The sequence below is a fragment of the Myotis nattereri genome, assembly GCF_964212035.1.
Source record: "Myotis nattereri genome assembly, chromosome: 15".
Classification (NCBI taxonomy): Eukaryota; Metazoa; Chordata; class Mammalia; order Chiroptera; family Vespertilionidae; genus Myotis; species Myotis nattereri.
Window position 1 is genome coordinate 48,689,052 of NC_138090.1, and position 21,003 is coordinate 48,710,054.

Consider the following 21,003-nt stretch of genomic DNA (forward strand, 5'->3'; position numbering starts at 1 on the left):
TTTTAAAAAAGAAAGAAAGAAAGTACAGCTAGGCTTTAAATGAATGTGAAAGTCATTCATTCATTTTAAAAATATTTAAGATTACCAGGCACAGTTCTGCACTGGATAATGGTAGTCAACGAAATAGTTACATTTCTTGGATCTGTTAGGCATGCTTAAACAGACAGAGGGGTTTTTTTTTGTTTGCTTGCTTGTTTTTAATCTCTCACAAGAAGCCCAGGGCTTGTGTGATAGCTCAGAGATACCACCAACAACCCAAACTTTGTTACGTCAACCTTGGCGACAGCCCTTCCTGCTCCTTTTGGTTGCCTCGTGACCACAACATGGCCGCTGCCTCTCCGAAGCATATCTTGGTTCCAGGCAAGAAGGAGGAGGAAGAGTAAAAGAGAGGAGGATTTGCTCCCGGCAGATTTCGCCTTTATTTTGGGAAAAGTATGCTTTTCGCAGGGACTTCTGGCTACATCTCAGAAGTCATCAGATGCCTACTCCTAGCTGCAAGGGAGGCTGGCGAATTATGTGAGCCTTCCAGCCTCCGTTGCAGAAAATGGCCAAGAAAGAGGTCGTAAATAGAGATTACGGCAGCCAAGCCATCAGCCAGGGCCGTGCCCTCATGCGATTTGTATTTTGCCACCCAGCAGCTTCTCTCCGGCATCTTGTCCTCTCTCGCAATTTGAGGGGGGGGGGGGGGGGGGCGGTGTCACATGGTCCCTTGCCTCCCATCTCTCTGCTTCCCCTGCAAGGCTCCCCTTTCTGATACTGTGAACTTCAGCACTTTCTTATCGGCCACCTCATTTCTCTCTCATCTCCTGTGACTACTGTTTTCTCTGCCCAACTTCAGCCCCTTCACGGGGTTGCCACTTTCTCCTCGACCTTCTCCCTTGAAGCACCGTTAACGCGAGCTGGTTTTGTAACAGGCTTTTCTTCTTTAATCAAGACTTTGGGCAGGCCCACTGCTAACATCGGCAGGGCCGGCCCAAGAGCACACATGCAGGCTCACATACTGTAAGTCGAACTATTTAAACTTTATAAACCAAGCTTGCAAACCATTCCACGTGTTGGACCCTCCTGCCTTGACAAATATGCCTTAACGAATAGAACGGCCCGGAAGTCCAAGTTTAGGATTCCCAGAGCTCCATGACGGACCCTGGCTCCTTGTCTTCCTGCCCACACCCGTTCTCTTGCTAGTTCCAGCTGCCTCGCTTGGCTCGGGGCCCCGGACCACTCGCTCGGGCCGCTGGCGTGGACTCGCCTTCCCTGACTGACCTTCCCCCTCCCTCTTATAAGGACCCCTGAGATCAATTATATCGGGCCCAGCTGCATAGCCCAGGCTCATCTCTGCATCCTAAAATCCTTAATTTAATCACATCTGCATCCTCCTTCGAAATGTAACATAACGCACTCACCAGGTCCAGGCGTTAGGGTGTGGATATATTTTTTGGGGGTGGGGGGTGGGGAGCTATTATCCTACCGACCAGAGTTTCCTAGAGATTCCGGGAGGGCACAGCCCCTTGGCCCCAGCGACTCCGGCAGGGGGAGGTGAAGAGAAGAGTTCTCAAAAACATGGGTCCTGCCCTAACCGGTTTGGCCCAGTGGATAGAGCGTCGGCCTTCGAACTCAAGGGTCCCAGGTTCGATTCTGGCCAAGGGCATGTACCTTGGTTGTGGGCACATCCCCAGTAGGGGGTGTGCAGGAGGCAGCTGGTCGATGCTTCTCTCTCATTGATGTTTCTAACCCTCTATCAGAGTCTCTCCCTTCCTCTCTGTAAGAAATCAATAAAATATATTTTTAAAAAAACACACAAAAAAACATGGGTCCCCGAGCAGCACTGCCTGCTGGAGGTCTAGGGTGCATACTGAGTTTGGAGAATCATGAGGAGAGGTGTTAGGACACAGCACAGAACAGGAAAAACAGTTGCTTTTAAATTGTGCATTGATTCCTCCTTCTCCCTAGGGACCGGTTTCCACATCTTTCCGGATAATGCCGGGATTCCTGTGTCCCCCGAAGCCCGTGGGTTCCTAACGGTTTCCTGGGGTGCTTAACAGCCCTGGCTTTAAAACCAGATGGTCCTGGGCTGGGATGGGCCATAACCCCTTCCTGGCCGTGGGGCAAGTTAAGTCAGTCCCCGAGCCTTCACATTCACCTCCGTACTATGGGGTCCCCAGCCCCGCCGGGTCCCCCCGTGGCCCTGGCGCGAGGCACCTCAGCAGCCGAGGTCCCGGCTTCTCTTCTCCGCCTCTTCCCCTCCCGGGGCCACTTGCTCTCGTCTCGCTCTCTCTGCACATGTCGGCCCTTGGCGTCAGCCGAGCCCACGGGTTCTGTATGCACCCCGCTTTCCATGCAGCCTCCTAGCTGCAAGGTCCAATCTGAGCCGATGCACGCCTATGGTCAAGTTCACATCCTGCGAGTGAGAGTCCGATGGGTCCAGCTGGGAGTCAGGCTCCATGCCAGGGCCAATCAGCGGCGGGCAGGGCGAGAGCTGGTCACGTGGGTCGCGGGCTGCCAGGTCCCTGCTCCCTGCAGGTTCTCAAAGGTGCCCTGGGGGCCTGCGGGCGAGGGACGCCTCGCTGGGCTTCCGGAACACCTTCCTCGAAGTGGCCTCTTTAAAAATATATATATCTATATATATTTTTATTGATTTCAGAGAGGAAGGAAGAGGCAGAGAGAGATAAACATCCATGATGAGAGAGAATCATGGATCGGCTGCCTCCTGCACGCCCCCCACTGGGGATCGAGCCCTGCAACCTGGGCATCGAGCCCTGCAACCTGGGCATGTGCCCTTGACTGGAATTGAACCCGGGACCCTTCAGTCAGCAGGCCAACGCTCTATCCACTGAGCCAAACCAGCTAGGGCCCTCCAGGGGCCTCTTGCTTCTGCTTGAGCTGCGAAACCCGGTGGCCCCCTCAGCGCCCTGCCCAGGGCTCCCCCCCCGTCTGGACGACACCCAACACTTGCTTCTTGGTGAAAATAAGAAGGTGACAGATCTCTCCCCTCCGCCACCCCGTATTGATTCATTGCTGATGGTTCGATGCATTTCCTCCGGCAGTTTTTCCTGGAGCAGAGCTGGGGAGCTGCAGATTTAATTAAAATTTTTCTAGGGTCCACAGCAGAAGAAACAGGCAATATTAGTTTTAACTGTGCGTCTTACTTGCCCCAGGATCTCCAATGTGTCACCATTTCTGCATGTAATATAAACATTCACGGAAATGGTTCCCTTTTTTCTTTCTCTTTCTGTATTTTGAGTTTATGTTCTACTCAGAGCATCTCCCCTTCGGACTGACCCCATTCCAGGGGCTCCGTAGCCACATCTGGCTCGTGGCTGTCACTCCCGACAATGTCTTCTTACTTCTTTTGCTATTTTCCTTCCCTTCCTCTATCTTCTTTTTCCTTTTTTTTTTTTTAATGTTTTCATTGATTTTTAGAGCGAGAAGAAGGGAGAGTGGAAGAAAGAAACATCGATGGGAAGAGAAGCATCAATTGGCTGCCTACTGGTGATCCCAAAACCCGGGCATGTGCCCTGACAGGGAATAGAACCAGGGAAAGCTTGGTTTATTGGGTCGATGCCCAACCACTGAGCCACACCAGCCAGGCCCTCCCTCCCACCCCCCCCACCCCCGCATAATCTTCCCCCCTCCTCCTCTTTCTCTTACTTGTACTTCTTCCCCTTCTCCCCCATCTCCATCCCTTCCTTTGCTTGGCCTGATCCCCAGGTGTCATCTAAATTTCTCTCACCTTAGGATCTAAAAAGCGTTGACTCCACCCCCCACCCCAAGAATTCTGCAAATGCCTGGCCTTTCCAGGGTCACCCTGGCTTCAAGCTCCTTTTTGCCGGATTTAGCTCACTTTCTGAACCATCTCACCAGCCCAAATGTGTCTGCCCAGCTCCAGAGCCTCTTCACCTGAATGGAACCCACCCCTCCCTGGCCCTGCTGATGCCAGGCAGAAGAGACTGGGCTGGTAGAGGGCTTTGGCGCCAGCACTGACCAGTAGACGTGCAACCTCAGCTGCTTGTGGGTCTGCATTTGTTAGTAGCCACAGAAAAGGCATGAGGAGAAACAGATGAAATCCGTTTTAATAATACATTTTACTTAACCCGGTTATTCGAAATATCATTGTGACATGTAATCAGGAAAAAAATAGTTGAGACCTTTGACATATTTTCCCCACATGAAATCTTTGCAGTCCGGCCTGCGTTTTATACCCACACACATCTCTGGTCAGACTTGCCACGGTTCAGGAGCTCAGAACAGCCACCGTGGCGTGAAGCTACCATAAGGGGCCGCCCGGGTATACAGCATGCAAATGCAAGAAGTTTCGCCCCCGCCGGCATGGCTCAGTGGCTGAGCGTCAGCCTATGAACCAGGAGGTCATGGTTTGATTCCCCATCAGCGCACATGCCTGGGTTGTGGGCTCGATCCCCAGTGTGGGGCGTGCAGGAGGCAGCCGATCAATGATTCTCTCTCATCATTAATGTTTCTCTCTCTCTGTCTCTCTCCCTTCCTTCCTCTCTGAAATCAATAAAAATATACTCAAGAATAAAGCAAATGCAAAAAGTTTCATAATGAACATAAAACAAAAAAGAGCTCTGGCCACACACCCCGCCCCCTCCCTGGACGTTCCCACTTCCTTCCTCACCCCCAGATTCCTCCCAGCCATCCCGCTGACTCATCTCTCCCCTCTCCCCTTCTTCCCTGTTGTCCTCTTCTGCCCTCCCTCCAGGAAGGCCTCTGGGATTTCCGGATCCTCCCCCTCTGGTCTCTCCTAGGCTCCGCCCACCTACGCCTACTTCCTGGCACACAGTGCCCTTCCCCGGGAGGCAAGGGGCACTTCCTCTTTCACTTCTGCAGGCAGCCCTCCCTTCCCCAGGGTTCTGTGTCCTTACTTTCAGAGAGCGAGAATTCAGACCTGTGTGTGGGAGGGGGAATCCCATATCCCGAATCTACTTGGTTCCTGACTTGGGGAGAGCAGTTAACTGTGTGACCAGCAAAGGAGACCAACCCCATCTTAAAAAAAAAAAAAAAATGAATTCAAATCTATCCTGTCCTCAAGTTCAGAGAACAGGGGAATCCCTGTACTATTTCTTTTTCATCCAAATGTCAGCCCAACCCCAGTCCTTAGTGAGTAAAAATAGCTTGAGACTTCATCATGTGTCTTTTTATATTTTACTAGAGGCCCAGTGCACAAATTCGTGCACTGGTGGGGTCCATCAGCCTGGCCTGTGGGGATTGGGCCGAAACAGGCTCTCCGACATCCCCAAGGGGTCCCGGATTGCGAGAGGGTGGTTCTCGGGTGACACACCCCAGAATCAGGCTCCCTCCCCCCACCCCCTCTCTCTCCATCACCCGAGAACCGCAGCTGCCAAGTCACTGCAGCTCAGCAGCTCCTACGCTGAGCGTCTGCCCCCTGGTGGTCAGTGCATGTCATAGCTACCAGTCAGATGGTCGGTCAGTCTGCTGGTCACTTAGGCTTTTATATATATACTAGAGGCCCAGCTTGTGAAATCACGTAGCCTTGCCCACCCACAGGCACCTCGCTGCGCCCACCTCACCATGCCCACCCGCCCGCCGGTTGCCAGCCTTGCTGTGATTGGAGCCTGTGGGCCGCGGGGGAGGGACCGAGAGGTGCTCCATGCACTTCATGGTGACCTGTCGTTTGGTTGTTACGGTGTTAGGGCCACTGGCTTTTTATAATATAGATAGATCTTTCTTTTAAAATATGTTTTTATTGATTTGAGAGAGAGGAAGGGAAGGGAGAGAGATCAAGCCCATAATCCTGGCATGTGCCCGGACCATCTGCCCCCACTGGGAATTGAATCGGCGACCTCTCAGTGCATGGGCTGATGTGTGGCAACCAACTGAGCCACACTGGCCAGGGCATATTTTATCTTTTCTTATTGAGATACAACACACAGATCCGAAGTGTGAAACTCATTGATTGTCTATCCAGGCATCATACCTCCATGGGGCCGCCTAGATTCACTCAAAGTCCCCAGAAAGCTCCCCTCTGGGCCTCCAGTCACCACAGAGCCTCACTGTAAACTGGTTTTGCCTGGATTTGACTATCGATCCCACAAACAGGGTCCAGCAGGGTGTACAGCAGCCTGTGCGTCTGGCCTGTTCTGCCCCCCGCTACCGCCAGGTTGTTGGTCCATGGCCGTATCCCACTGAGCACAGGATTCACCCATTCTACTGTGGCTGGGATTGGGGTTGTCGCCAGCGCTGGGCCACGATGCATACTCCACTACACACGTTTTTGCACCAGGACGTACATGTTCCTTTTTCTGGGGTAAATTCCCACGGGTGGAACCGCTGGGTCAGAGCGCGATGGACGCCTAGCTTCAAGAGATACTGCATTTTCCAAAGCAGTTGTGCCATGCTCACTCATCCGCCGTGCGGGAAGGTGCCGCTTGTCCCGGGTCCTTGCCAAGGCCTGTATCATTCCCAAACCTTTTAAATTTACAACAGCGCTTACTATCCATCAACACTCACTCAAGTTCATTACTTGCTTGCTCGGGCTACTGTAACAGAAATGCATTGTCTCACCGTTTGGAGGCGAAGTCCTCCTGGCTCCCGCCGAGGCGGTGAGGGGACGATCTGTGTCTGGCTTCTCTTCTTGGCTTGTAGGTGACTGTCCTCTCCCCGTGTCCTCACGACGTCTCCCATCTGTGTGTGTCTCTGTGTCCCGACTTCTCCCGGCCTGTTGGATGCGGGCCCACCCCAATGACCTCATTTCAACTCGAGTCACCTTTCGCGGCACTGGGGTAGGACTTCAGTACGTGAATGTAGCCCGGCCGGCGTGGCTCAGTGGTTGCGCATCAACCTATGAACCAGGAAGTCACGTTTCGGGTTCGATTCCCGGTCAGGGCAGGCGCCCAGGTTGGCGTGCAGGAGGCAGCCGATCCATGATTCTCTCTCATCGCTGGTGTTTCTATCGCTCTCTCCCTCTCCCTTTCTCTCTGAAATCAATACACATATATTTAAAATATATATATATATAAGTGAATGTTGAAGGACACCATTCAGCCTGTATTCATAGGTGAATATTATTATTCCTATTTTAGAGATGGGGAAACTGAGGCACAGCAAGATTCCCATAGCTGCTGAGTGGCAGAGCTGGGACTTGATCATCGGCCATCCGACTCCCAGCCCAGCGTCTCGGCCACTCCAATACATTGCCTGCTGGGCAGGGAGAGACCCAGAAGCCTTGTGAATTCACAAGGGATACAAACCCCTGTGTGTCACACTGTCACCTCTGCGGATTTCTGGCTTCTGCTGCATCCTATTCTCTCCACTATTCCTTTTCACATTTTCCCCCCTAATTTTTAGTTCTATTTTTGTTGTTTTTGTTAATCCTCACCTGAGGATATTTTTTCCCCATTGATGTTTAGAGTATGAAAGGAATGGAGGGAGGAGGAGAGAGAGACACATCAATTGGTTGCCTCCCGCACTCACCCCCACCCCGCCAGGGATCGAACATGCAACCCTTCTGCAGGGGCTGGTGCTCTAACCACTGATCACACCAGCCAGGGCTTTTAGTTCTATTTTTTTAAAAGAAATATATATCTTTATTGATTTCAGAGAGGGAAAGAGAGATAGAAACATCAATGATGAGAGAGAATCATTGATGGGCTGCCTCCTGCACGCCCCCACTGGGGATCAAGCCCACAACCCAGGCATATGTGCCCTTGGCCGGAATCGAACCCAGGACCCTTCAGTCCGCAGGCTGACGCTCGATCCTCCGAGCCAAACCAGCCAGGGCAAGTTCTATTTTTATCAGAGTTATATGCTCACATACTTTGGAGCGTCAGATACACGATTAAAAATAATGAAAGACCACAGCCCCACCTGCCTGCCTCCATCCCCCCCCCAACACCCCCCCCCCCCCGGAGGGATCCGCTGTCCCCTCATTTACTGTGTCGTTGTGTGATTGACGTCCTGGTCTCTAAATAGCACGTTGGACTGGCTGCCTCCTGGTTTTTCCAACTTCAGGCCTTTTCCGTTCGCGTCTCACGACGGAAGACACGTACTCATGCTCTGGTTTAAATCGCTGCAGCCTCCCACGCCGGGATCCTGGCTGGATGCACACGCAGTGTTTACAGTTATGACTGCGTCTCCACTCCCACAGCTGCCGCCAGTAGTAAACCAAGACGACTTCCCGCTCCCACACAAGTCTTTGTTTTTCCTGGAGTTAATAATTGTCTCCCCCCTGCACCCCTCCCCTCCCAGTTACTTAGTGCCTGAGTTTTCTTTGTGCTTAACTAATGCCAACCCACAGTCTCTATGAATTACATGAACCTCTCTCAGGGCCTCAGGTACCCCATTAATGTCATCTCCTCGAAGGAGTTTCTCTCCTCACCTTCTGGCCTGCTCCAGTCTGCACCCTGACTTGATCCCCTCCCTCCCCGGAGGTTCAGACCATATCAACTCCCAAGTCTTACTCTTTTTAAAAAAAATATATATATTTTATTGATTTTTTACAGAGAGGAAGGGAGAGGGATAGAGAGTTAGAAACATCGATGGGAGAGAAACATCGATCAGCTGCCTCCTGCACACCTCCCACTGGGGATGTGCCCGCAACCCAGGTACATGCCCTTGACCGGAATCGAACCTGGGACCCTTCAGTCCGCAGGCCGACGCTCTATCCACTGAACCAAACCAGCTACGGCCCAAGTCTTACTCTTGACGCTCTAAGGAACTGAGCTCCCGGGCCAGGGCAAAACATCTGTACTCCTGTGGGCCATCTGCCTGGCTGGCTGGCTGTAAAATTCGGGGCTGGAGATCATTTTCCTCCAGGTGTCTAAAGGCATCCCTCCTGCCCTAACCCGTTTGGCTCAGTGGATAGAGCGTCGGCCTGCAGACTCAAGGGTCCCAGGTTCGATTCCGGTCAAGGGCATGTACCTGGGTTGTGGGCACATCCCCAGTAGGGGGCGTGCAGAAGGCAGCTGATCGATGTTTCTCTCTGATCGATGTTTCTCTCTCATCGATGTTTCTAACTCTCTATCCCTCTCCCTTCCTCTCTGTAAAAAAATCAATAAAATATAGTAAAGGCAGCCCTCCTCATTTCTAACTTCGAAGTTACTGTTGAAAAATCCAAAGTCATGCTGATCCCCAAGGCTCGTCCGTGACCTCTTTTTCTTTCTCCGGTCCGAGGCAGCGTGTCTTCAGCTATCCTCATGACAGAGCCTTCCAGTCATGTCATTTCTTCGGGCAAAGTTTCTCATTTTTTTCTATCACGATCCCTCCCCCCCCCCCCCCCCCCCCAGTTTTCTGTTCTTTCTTGCTGGAACTCTCACTGAATTTCACAGGGGGCTTCCCGGACTGCCCATTTCTTTTATTCCTTCTCTTATTTATCCTTCTCTTCAGCTCCCTGCTCTACTTCCCGCGAGACTTTCTTCATGTTAGCTTCCGCCCTTTTACTCAGCTTTCCATTTCTGCGGGCGTGGTTTTCATTTCTAAGCGCTTTTGTGATCTCTGAACTTTGTACGGCGCTTTGCAAACTTTACAGTATTATTTTAGAGCGGCCTAGTTTGTCGTATCCTGTTAATGGTTGGAAGCTGCAGTACCTTGTCTCGTTTCCCTGATGATGTTAATGGTCATGGCTGGGGGGGAGGGGTTGCATTAGCTCCTGTCTGCATCCTGTTTCCTTCAAGGCACCTGCTGTTTGTTCCTGTCTGTCTTACTAGAGGCTTCATTTGATGGCTGGTAATCCTCGGGAGTCTGTTCATATTGGGGAGTGGTGGGTCCAAAACTCTCGAAATGATGGGTCTGTGATTATATAAATGGGGTTGTTGACTCTGCACTTCACTGTGGGGTGATCTGTCTGGAGGATTTGGGGGGGGGGAAATCCCCAATGTTAGTATCTTTCAGTCTCTTTGATAAATAGTAATATATACTAGAGTCCTGATGCACGGAATTTGTGCAAGAGTAGATCTTCCTTCCCCCAGCTGCTGGCACCGGCTTCCCTCTGGCACGGAGGGACCTGGGCTTCTCTCGCAACCCCAGCTTCGTCCGGAAGGTCGTCTGGAAGGACATCTGGTCTAATTAGCATATTACACTTTTATTATTATAGATATGATGTTTTTTAAAAAATATATTTTATTGATTTTTTTACAGAGAGGAAGGGAGAAGGATAGAGTTAGAAACATAGATGAGAGGGAAACATCGATCAGCTGCCTCCTGCACACCCCCTACTGGGGATGTTCCCGCAACCAAGGTACATGCCCTTGGCCGGAATTGAACCCGGGACCCTTCAGTCCGCAGGCCGATGCTCTATCCACTGAGCCAAACCGGTCAGGGCTAGATATGATGTTTTAATATAGAGAAGGAACAAAAGAGAAAACAAACAATGAGCCATGCCCTGGCCAGGTAGCTCAGTTGGCTACAGCATCGTCCTGATACCCCACGGTTGCAAGTTTGATCCCCGGTCAAGTCACATTCAAAATCAACCAATGATTAAGTAGAACAACAAATCGATGTTTCTCTCTCTCTCTCTCTCAAATCAATTTTTAAAAGGTTAATAATGAGCCTGACAAGACAGCCCCTGATGTTATGAAAGCTAAAAGGCGCTCATTCATCCACTAAATCTTCACCAAGCTCTCGCACCAGGCACCGGCCTAGGCCGAGGATACAGCAGTGGATGGACCCAAGTCCCTGCTCCTGGGGGGCCCCCAGTCCGGGTGGGAGGCAGACAGACGGGTGTGAGAGCAGCTCTCCGGTGGCCTTCCCTGCGGGGGTGCAAACGTCCCCACAGCGCATCCAGCACAGCGACTGCTTCTCCGTCACTCGCCATGTGGTTGCTGCGACGAAGGAACTGAATGTTTTATTTTATTTTATTTTTTTGTATTTTTTAGTTTGGTTTTGTTTTTGATCCTCACCCGAGGATATTTTTCCATTCATTGTGAGAGAGAGAGAGTGGAAGAGAGAGAAACATCGATGTGAGAGAAACACATCCATCGGTTGCCTCCTGCACGAGCCCTGACCAGGGCCCGGGTGGGGGGGGGTGGGGGGGGGAGCCTGCAACCGAGGTCCGTGCCCTTGACCGGAATTGAACCCGGGACCCTTCAGTTCACAAGCTGATGCTCTATCCACTGAGCCAAACCGGCTAGGGCGAATTTTTAACTTTAGTTAAAATCTGAATTCCAACAGCCACACGTGGCTGGCGGTGACCACCGAGAACAGCACTAGAACATTCCACCCGTACAGAGAAGCGCCGGGAATTGGCAGCTCGCGTGGCCTTGGCGGGCTCACACGCCAGCCAGCCGGGGGCTTGCCCTGCCGCTGAGGGCAAGCGACCGGGCAGGCGGCTGAAACGCATTTCTTCCAAAGAAATAAAGAAACGGCTTCTCCTCCCTCACTTGAGGGGGAGGGGGGGTCAAAAAGGAAGCATGGAGCCCCGATCCCTAAGGAAGCAGCCTTGTGTATTTCCTTGGGATCAGGGACGCCGTGTCTGCAAACGCGCATCTGCGCGCACTCCTCGCTGAAAGCGCACGCTGTTCCCTCTTGCCTTTTCCACGAGGAACGACTCTTGGCGTCTTTCCCACGTTCATGAAATCTTCCCTCCCGGCTGCGGCTCCCGGCCCACAGAACACCCTCCTCCAAGCGGCCTGAATTCATTCGTTCCGCCTCTCGCCAGGAGGCACCTGCTGTGTGCCAGGTGGTGTTCCAGACCCGGCGCACACAGCCGGGATCGGCCAGGCAAGGTCCGTCCCTCAGGGAATTTACATTCCAGCGGGGTGAGGCCCGGTAAACTTAACCACTGAGCAGGTTTGGCTCAGTGGATAGAGCATCGGCCCTTGGACTGAAAGGCCCTGGGTTCCATTCCGGTCAAGGGCATGTACCCCGGTTGCAGGTTCACTTCCCCGACCCTGGTTGAGGCGTGTGCAGGAGGCAACCAATTGATGTGTCTCTCTCACATCGATGTCTCTCTCTCTCTCTCTCTCTCTCTCTCTCTCTCTCTCTCTCTCGGTCTCCCCCTCCCTCCACTCTGTCTAAAAATCAATAGAGGGGAAAAAATCAATGGGAAAAATATCCTTGGGGGAGGATTAACAACAAAACGATCACCAAGACCATTTTATAATTACAAGGGGATACGTGCTATGGACTAAAATGGGGAGAGGGGGAATGAAGGCGTGTGGGGGACCCTGGGAGGAAGCCACCGGTTGAGTATTAAGCAGTGTGCTTGGGAAGGTGTCTCTTGAGCCATCACTTGAAGGAAGCGGGGGAGTGAGCCAGGCGGGTATCTGGGAGAAGAACGCTCCAGCAGGGGCTGCAGCAAGTGCAAAGGCCCTGAGGCCGGAGCACGCTGCCGCAGTCGGGAGCTGTGCAAAGGCCAGCGTAGCTGGAGCAGACGCAGTGCGGGAGGTGTGTGTGGGAGATGGGTAGCTGGAGCAGACGCAGTGCGGGAGGTGTGTGTGGGAGATGGGTAGCTGGAGCAGACGCAGTGCGGGAGGTGTGTGTGGGAGATGAGGCCCGAGGAGTCAGGAGGGATGCGGGGGAGTTTGGTGGCTCCTGGCTTTGTTTGTAGCTCAAGGAAACTCTAATGATTCTGAGTGAAGTGGGCAGTCAGGGGAGGGTTGTGAGCCAAGGAGGGGCGGGAGCTGACTCAGATGCTAAGATCCCTTTGGACAGGGCAGACTAAACAGGGACGTAAGGACAGACACAGGGTATTTTATTTTTTCCCAAACCTGCGTCTAAACAAAGGCTGTAGGACACGGCTGAGTTTTACTAGAGGTTTAAGGGCAATGGGAGTGGGTGGGAAGTGGGGGGAAGGGAGGGCAGCATTATCTATACTAATAATAGAGGAATATGCAAATTATCCGGGACTCCGTCACAGTAACGACCGAACAGCAGGCTGTGTGGGGCGACCAGGCTGGCAGGGGGTTTAGTGAGGGACGACCAAATGACTGAACAGCAGACTGCATGGGGCAATCCGGCTGGCAGGGGGAGGCAGTTGGGGGCAACCAGGCCAGAGGGGGAGCAGTTGGGAGTGACCAGGCTGGCAGGGGGAGGCAGTTGGGGGCAACCAGGCTGGCAGAGGGGGCAGTTAGGGGTGTTCAGGCCAGCAGGCAGAGGCGGTTAGGGGTGATCAGGCTGACAGGCAGGCAGGTAAGCAGTTAGGAGCCAGTGGTCCCGGATTGTGAGAGGGATGTCCGACTGCCGGTTTAGGCCCGATCCCCGGGACATCCCCCAAGGGGTCCCGGATTGGAGAGGGTGCAGGCTGGGCTGAGGGGGATCCCCTCCCACCATGCGCAAATTTTGTGCACCGGGCCTCTAGTATTCCAGAAGAACAGAGCAAATGATTAAAAGTGAAGGCTCTTAGGTCCCCTCCTCCTGTAAGTCACTCAAACCTTCCCACCTCTGGAGGCCTTGGTTTGGGGGCTCTCTCTAAAATGCTTCTCGGTCTCTCCCCACCATACCCCTCCCTTGTCCCCCAACAACCCCAAGACTCTCCTTCCATCTTATCCTCATCCCCAGAGCCTCCATCCCGCCTCTTCAGCGGATTCTGGAAACTCTCAGGTTTTCCCACTTCAACGGGGATGAGGTTCACCTTTCACCCTCAAGGGCATTTAGCTAAACCAAGAGAAAGTTAGAGAAATTACCATCTGCCTACGAGGCAGCAGTGCCCGCGGGCAGCGCTGGCATTTTTCTTGCCTATCTACATATGTTCCCAGATGTCAGCTGGGATCTCCCTGCCCGTGCGGATCTATATAAAGTTCATTCAAACGCTTCTCAACAGCTTCCACTCGTTCTCCAGAGCCTTCCTTGCCCCGCCCCCAAGGCTGATCCCTATTTGGGGTGCATGGACTAATTCTCTCCTTTTCGTTAATTTCTCTGCAACTGCCCTAGCCGGTTTGGCTCAGTGGATAGAGCGTCAGCCTGCGGACTGAAATGTCCCGGGTTCGATTCTGGTCAAGGGCACATGCCTGGGTTGTGAGCTTGATCCCCAGAGGGATGTGCAGGAGGCAGCCAATCAATGATTCTCTCTCATCATTGATGTTTCTTTTTAAATATATTTTATTGATTTTTTTACAGAGAGAAAGGGAGAGGAATAGAGAGTTAGAAACATCGATGGGAGAGAAACATTGATCAGCTGCCTCCTGCACACCCCCCGCTGGGGATGTGCCCACAACCAAGGTGCATGCCCTTGACCGGAATCGAACCCGGGACCCTTCAGTCCGCAGGCCAGTGCTCTATCCACTGAGCCAAACGGGTTAGGGCTCATCATTGATGTTTCTATCTCTCTCTCCCTCTCCCTTCCTCACTGAAATCAATTAAAAAATATAATTTTTTAAAAAATAAAAATATATTTAAAAAAATAATAATTTATCTGCAACCAAACACGTACACAGGCATTCCGGTGCACGTGTGTGTGTGGGGGGCGGGGGAGGGAGGCATAGAGGTATTTACATGGACAGGCAAACAGCTGCCACCCAGTGTCCGGCCACATGCTCTGATTTCTCTCTCTTGCTTCCCCCCCCTCCCCGCCCCCGCACTGTCCAATACTATTTCCATTTAAATTAATTCAAATTAAGTGGAAAGTTCCATCCTTTCGTGGCACTGGCACATTTTGAGAGGCCGAGAGCCACGGATGGCTGGTGGCTGCCCCGCCAGACGGGCGACCGGGATATTTCCATCATCACAGAATGTTCTTTCCCACAATGCTGGTCTAGACAGGACAAGCGCCCCCTTCTGGGAGCTAGCCAGGGGTCTGCAGTGAAGATGACCAACATTTCACCCCATACGTATGTCATTTTAAAAAGTACAGCGCCCTGGCCGGTTTGGCTCAGTGGAGATGGCGTTGGCCTGAGGACTGAAGGGTCCCGGGTTCGATTCCAGTCAAGGGCATGAACCTTGATTGCAGGCTTGATCCCCAGTGGGGTTTGTACAGGAGGCAGCTGATCGATGTTTCTCTCTCTCTTTCCCTCTCCCTTCCTCTCTGAAATCAATAAAGATATATTTTTTAAAAAATAAAATAAGCCGAAACCGGTTTGGCTCAGTGGATAGAGCGTCAGCCTGCGGACGGAAAGGTCCCAGGTTCGATTCCGGTCAAGGGCATGTACCTGGGTTGCGGGCACATCCCTGGTAGGAGATGTGCAGGAGGCAGCTGATCGATGTTTCTCTCTCATCGATGTTTCTAACTCTCTATCCCTCTCCCTTCCTCTCTGTAAAAAATCAATAAAATATATTTTAAAAAAATAAAAGAAAAAGAAAAAGCACATACAGTCCTGGCCGGTTTGGCTCAGTGGAGAGAGCATTGGCCCGAGGACTGAAGGGTCCTGGGTTCGATTCCAGTCAAGGGCATGTACCTTGGTTGCAGGCTTGATCCCCAGTGGGGGTTGTGCAGGAAGCAGTTGATCAATGTTTCTAACTCTCTATCCCTCTCCCTTCCTCTCTCTAAAAACCAATAAAAATATATATATATTTTAAAGTACATACAGAGTTATACACTATATGGGCTTCTGGGAGTGGTTTGCGTTTTGTTTTGTTTTTTTGTTTTGTTTTTTTCACAGTAACACTCCCTGGACATCTTCAGATGTCAGCTCACAGGCATTTATCTTGCTTCATAGAATAGTTACACGGTGTTCCGTGGTGTGGATTCGCTTACTCATTCCTTTATTCTGCAAAGATTTACAGCCACCTGGTAGGTACAGGAACGGTGCGAGGTCCCGGCCTGGAACGTGGTGCCCTCGGGCCCTCCCCTCAGGGGCTGGAGCCCTGGGGAGAGGCTGAGGTGAATGCAGTCATCACGGAAATAAGTGCACCATGGCAGCGGTTGTGAAGGAAGCGCCAAGGCCCCCCATGCGCCCTTCTGTGAGAGCTGATTCCACGTCCCTGACCCTCTTCCCAGCAAGTTTTAGACGTGGGGGCCTCGTGGGGGAACGCAAGCAAATGAAGAGGGTGTGTCTGGGCCTGCATTTCCAGGTCTGAACAATGGGGATACTAGCTTCTACCCTGCCCGGCGGGCGTGGCTCGGGGGTTGAGCGTCGACCTAGGAACCAGGAGGTCGGGGTTCGATTCCTGGTCCAGGGCACAAGCTCCGGTTGTGGGCTCCATCCCCAGTGTGGAGCGTGCAGGAGGCAGCCGATCCATGACTCTCTCTCATTGATGTTTCTCTCTCTCTCCTTTCCCCTTCCTCTCTGACATCAATAAGAACATATGTATTTAAAATAAGTAAAGAAGCCCTAACCGGTGTGGCTCAGTGACTAGAGAGTCAGCCTGCGGACTCAAGGGTCCCAGGTTCGATTCCGGTCAAGGGCATGTACCTTGGTTGAGGGCACATCCCCAGTAGGGAGTGTGCAGGAGGCAGCGGATCGATGTTTCTCTCTCATCGATGTTTCTAACTCGCTATCCCTCTCCCTTCCTCTCTGTAAAAAATCAATAAAATATATTTAAAATTAAAAAAATTAAAAATTAAGTAATAATTAATTAAAAATAGTTTCTACCTTCTGGTAACATGGTGAGGATTACACGAGTTATTTAACTAGATGGACAGTGCCTGGCACAGTATTAGCAACCAGTAATATATTATTATTTCTATGGTTCCCTTTTTGAGCCTCAGCCCCCCTTCAAAAGGGAGGCCTCCTCCATTTAGGCCTCCTCTGGAGGACTCTGGTGAGGATTCAACCAGTAATTATTTCGTCACGGTCACAGCTAACATCTCTCCAGCCCTCCCTCTGCACCAAGCACCATCTAACCTTCGCAGCAACCCCCGGGGAAGTGCGGCTGTTGTCCCCATTTTACAGATATTGACACTGAGGCACAGAGAGGTGCCGCTTGCTCAAGGAGCCTTATCAGTGACGGGAGCAGTTGGAGGTGAGGGGTGGCGGGGTTCGGGGCTGGGCCATGAGGGCATTGGGGTGCGACTGACCCTGCCCTTTATGCCCCCCTGCCCCCAGGAAGCTGGACGCCTTCATCTATGACGCGGCTGTGCTCAACTACATGGCCCGCAAGGACGAGGGCTGCAAGCTGGTCACCATCGGGTCCGGCAAGGTCTTCGCCACCACGGGCTACGGCATCGCCCTGCACAAGGGCTCCCGCTGGAAGCGGCCCATCGACCTGGCGCTCCTGCAGTTCCTGGGGGACGGTGCGGCTGCAGAGGGGGCCTGGGGGAGCCCGGGGCGGGGGGTGAGGTGGGGGTGGCGGGGAGCCCTGGGTCCCGCAGAAGGAGGGGATGAGGACCAGGGCACCAGGGCGGAGGGCCTAGACTCCTCTATCAGAGGCGGGTCCTCCAGGGATCGCTACCAAGGTGACCTCTGACCTCTGACTGCACGCCCCCCAGATGAGATCGAGATGCTTGAGCGGCTGTGGCTCTCCGGGATCTGCCACAACGACAAGATCGAGGTGATGAGCAGCAAGCTGGACATCGACAACATGGCAGGCGTCTTCTACATGCTGCTGGTGGCCATGGGCCTGTCGCTGCTGGTCTTCGCCTGGGAGCACCTGGTGTACTGGCGGCTGCGGCACTGCCTGGGGCCCACCCACCGCATGGACTTCCTGCTGGCCTTCTCCAGGGTAGGGGGGAGGCCTGGGGGGCGGGGGAGGGAGGGGGAAGGGGGGAGTGAGGCAAGGGGACCCGCAGGTGGAAACCCGCAGGGAGGCCCAGGCGTGGGAGGGACCCGGCGGGGATGCGGGGAAGGAGGGAGGGTGGGGCCGGGGTTCCGGCCCCCCCCCCCCAGAGCTGACCCCGCCTCCCCCGCGGCCCCGCAGGGCATGTACAGCTGCTGCAGCGCCGAAGCCGCCCCGCCGCCCGCCAAGCCTCCGCCGCCGCCGCCGCCGCAGCCGCTGCCCAGCCCCGTGTACCCGGCCCCGCGCCCCGCGCCCGGCCCCGCGCCCTTCCTGCCCCGCGAGCGCGCGGCGGTGGACCGCTGGCGCCGCGCCAAAGCCGCGGGGCCGCCGGGGGCCGCGGGCCTGGCCGACGGCTTCCACCGCTACTACGGCCCCATCGAGCCGCAGGGCCTGGGCGTGGGCGAGGCGCGCGCGGCGCCCCGGGGCGCGGGGGGCCGCCCGCTGTCCCCGCCGGCCGCGCAGCCCCCGCAGAAGCCGCCGCCCTCCTACTTCGCCATCGTGCGGGACAAGGAGCCCGCCGAGCCCGCCGCCGGCGCCTACCCCGGCTTCCCGTCGCCGCCCGCGCCCCCCTCCGCCGCCGCGGCCGCCGCCGTCGGGCCGCCGCTGTGCCGCCTGGCCTACGAGGACGAGAGCCCGCCGCCGCCCGCGCGCTGGCCGCGCTCCGACCCCGAGAGCCAGCCGCTGCTGGGGCCCGGCGCGGGCGGCGCGGGGGGCGCGGGGGGCGCGGGCGGCGGGGCTCCGGCGGCGCCCCCGCCGCGCCGCGCCGCGCCGCCCCCGTGCCCGTACCTCGACCTGGAGCCATCGCCGTCGGACTCGGAGGACTCGGAGAGCCTGGGCGGCGCGTCGCTGGGCGGCCTGGAGCCCTGGTGGTACGCCGACTTCCCCTACCCGTACGCCGAGCGCCTCGGGCCGCCGCCCGGCCGCTACTGGTCGGTCGACAAGCTCGGGGGCTGGCGCGCCGGCAGCTGGGACTACCTGCCCCCGCGCGGCGGCCCGGCCGCCTGGCACTGCCGCCACTGCGCCAGCCTGGAGCTGCTGCCGCCGCGCCATCTCAGCTGCTCGCACGACGGCCTGGACGGCGGCTGGTGGGCGCCGCCGCCCCCGCCTTGGGCCGCGGGACCCCCGCCCCGGCGCCGGGCCCGCTGCGGGTGCCCGCGGGCGCACACTCACCGCCCGCGCGCCTCGCACCGGGTGCCCGCGCCCCCCGCCCCGCACCACCACCGGCACCGGCGCGCCGCGGGGGGCTGGGACCTCCCGCCGCCCGCGCCCACCTCTCGCTCGCTCGAGGACCTCAGCTCGTGCCCCCGCGTCGCCCCCGCGCGCCGGCTCACCGGGCCCTCCCGCCACGCGCGCCGGTGCATGCACGCGGCGCACTGGGGGCCGCCGCTGCCCGCCGCGTCCCACCGGAGACACCGGGGCGGGGACCTGGGGACCCGCCGGGGCTCGGCGCACTTCTCCAGCCTCGAGTCCGAGGTATGACGCGGCCCCGGGGGCCCGCCCGCCCCCTCGGTCAGCGCAGGCCACGGCCCGAGGGGGCGCGCGCAGCGGAGAGGACCCGCGTGGGATGGGAAAGAGAAAGGTGGCACTGGCCGGACCCCGCCTGGAGCAGCGTCCTGTGCCCCTTCGTTTTCGGGGCACCGTGAGCCGGAGGGGATTTGGTCCCCGGAATCTCACCCCGCTTGGGAGCAAGGGCGGGGGGGGGGCGGGGGCGGAGGTCTCGGAGCCCACTGGACATTTTTTAAAACCCGACAAGGGCTTTTTAACGTCACCAGATGGGGCGGGAGGTGGGGGGGTCGCGCCACGCCCGCGCCCCACCCCCACGCCCGGGGCCGTGGCCCCCACATCACTGTGCAGCTCCCCGGCCCCGGCCACGCCTCCGGGGAAGCCCGTTTTTAACCTTCCATCCATTGGGACTCAAAACTGTGAGACGCATTCGCCAAACTGTGACCCTCCTAGACCTTGGCCCCGCCATACAGAAACCCCTGACCCCAGACTGTGACTTCCGACCCCTACCAATGGTCATCCGACCCCAGACTGTGACCTCTGACCCGAAACTGTGACCCGAACCCCAGACTGTGCCCCAACCAGACTGTGCCCCTTGACGTCAAACCGGGACACCCCCCCCCCCTCTCCTTTTCCACCCCGGGTCACATTTCCCTATTTTGACTTAGGACACACCCCCAACGGAAGCCCCGCCTCCCCCGCCCCGCCCCCCTGCCCCCAGCGTTGATCCCACCCTTTAGGGGCCAAAACCTCCCATCCAGTCGCACCTCACTACCTACCCCAGGTGCCACCAAACACACCCTCTCCAAATCTCACCCTTATCTGGGACCCTTCAGTGATGACCCGGCAGACCCCCCAAAGCCTCCTCTTCCCAGATCTCCAGCCGGGTCTGGAGCTGGGTTGTGGAGGGGAGGGTCTGGGAGTCCACACTCACACCCACCTTCCTTCCCTCTCTCCTGGTCCACCTTGCAGTGTTTGGAATAAACCATGTTTTTATGCCTCCTCAGTCCAAGTGTGAGCTCCGTGTCTGTCTCGTAGCCCCCACCCCCACCCCCAGCACCAGCACCCTCAAACCTGTGAAGGAAACAAACTGAGAGAAGTCCCACCGAAGGAAGGGGCAGAAAGAGAATTAGCGAGAGCAGAGACCCTGGAGGGAGGCGGGAGACAAAGACCCAGAAAGAGAAGGTGAAAAAAGACCCTGAGAAGGGAAGGCCTGAGAAGGGGCAGGGGTGGACAGAGACCTGGAGATATGGGGGACAGAGAACTCAGGAAAGATCCAGGATCAGACCATTTCAGGATCAAGTCGAGGGTCCCATTCCTATGGCTACGGTCAACGAGGCGTGCAAGATTCTTAATATCCTGTCCATGCAAGTGCGGAGCGTGTCTAATACATTTCAGCCAATCCACATATCTTGAATAGCGTTAATCTCACCAAGGAGAATCTATTCCTAACATTTCATTATGCCAATTAGCCAAACCTCTGCTGCTGATGGGCGATAAGGAGAAGCACTCGTAACAGCTGCCTCCAGAGGGTGGACTTTCTGATTAAGTGCTCGCTGACCATAGCTGCAATGTGAAGTCCTTGGTTAGGCACTTGACTGCCCCGAGAGGGTAGATTCAACCGACTAGCTCACGCGTAATATCATCCTGCTTACATTAAGCATTTTGAAATAAATTAAAGCCATCATCACAAGGAGGGGAGAAGAAACCGGCGTTATGGGTCTTCAGAGAACAGAAACCCACACTCCTTGTCAGTAAGAGCTCTTATTTGCATACATGAATAATCATCTGAGCGAAAAGGAAGCTCTGGGAATCAAAGGTGGAAAAATGGAGTGGAGGCTCTGAACTGAGTCTGGTAACATAATTAAAGCATAGTGATTAATCACAAAAACAATATGTAATTATATATGTGTTTTCCGATGGTCTTAGGCGACCCCT

General features: G+C 55.2%; 1 protein-coding gene across 1 annotated transcript in view; it reads left to right on the forward strand.

Moving 5' to 3' along the window:
* Positions 1–20,066, forward strand: part of GRIN2D (glutamate ionotropic receptor NMDA type subunit 2D) — a gene marked incomplete at its 5' end in the record, with an annotated part of 39,617 nt that extends 19,551 nt beyond the window's left edge. The window contains 3 exons of the mRNA XM_081107661.1: positions 16,893–17,080; positions 17,276–17,508; positions 17,704–20,066. Of these exons, the coding sequence (XP_080963787.1) occupies positions 16,893–17,080; positions 17,276–17,508; positions 17,704–19,041 (1,759 nt within the window). The 3' untranslated portion in view covers positions 19,042–20,066. The remainder of the gene's footprint in view (positions 1–16,892; positions 17,081–17,275; positions 17,509–17,703) is intronic.
* Between the last annotated feature and the right edge of the window lie 937 nt (positions 20,067–21,003).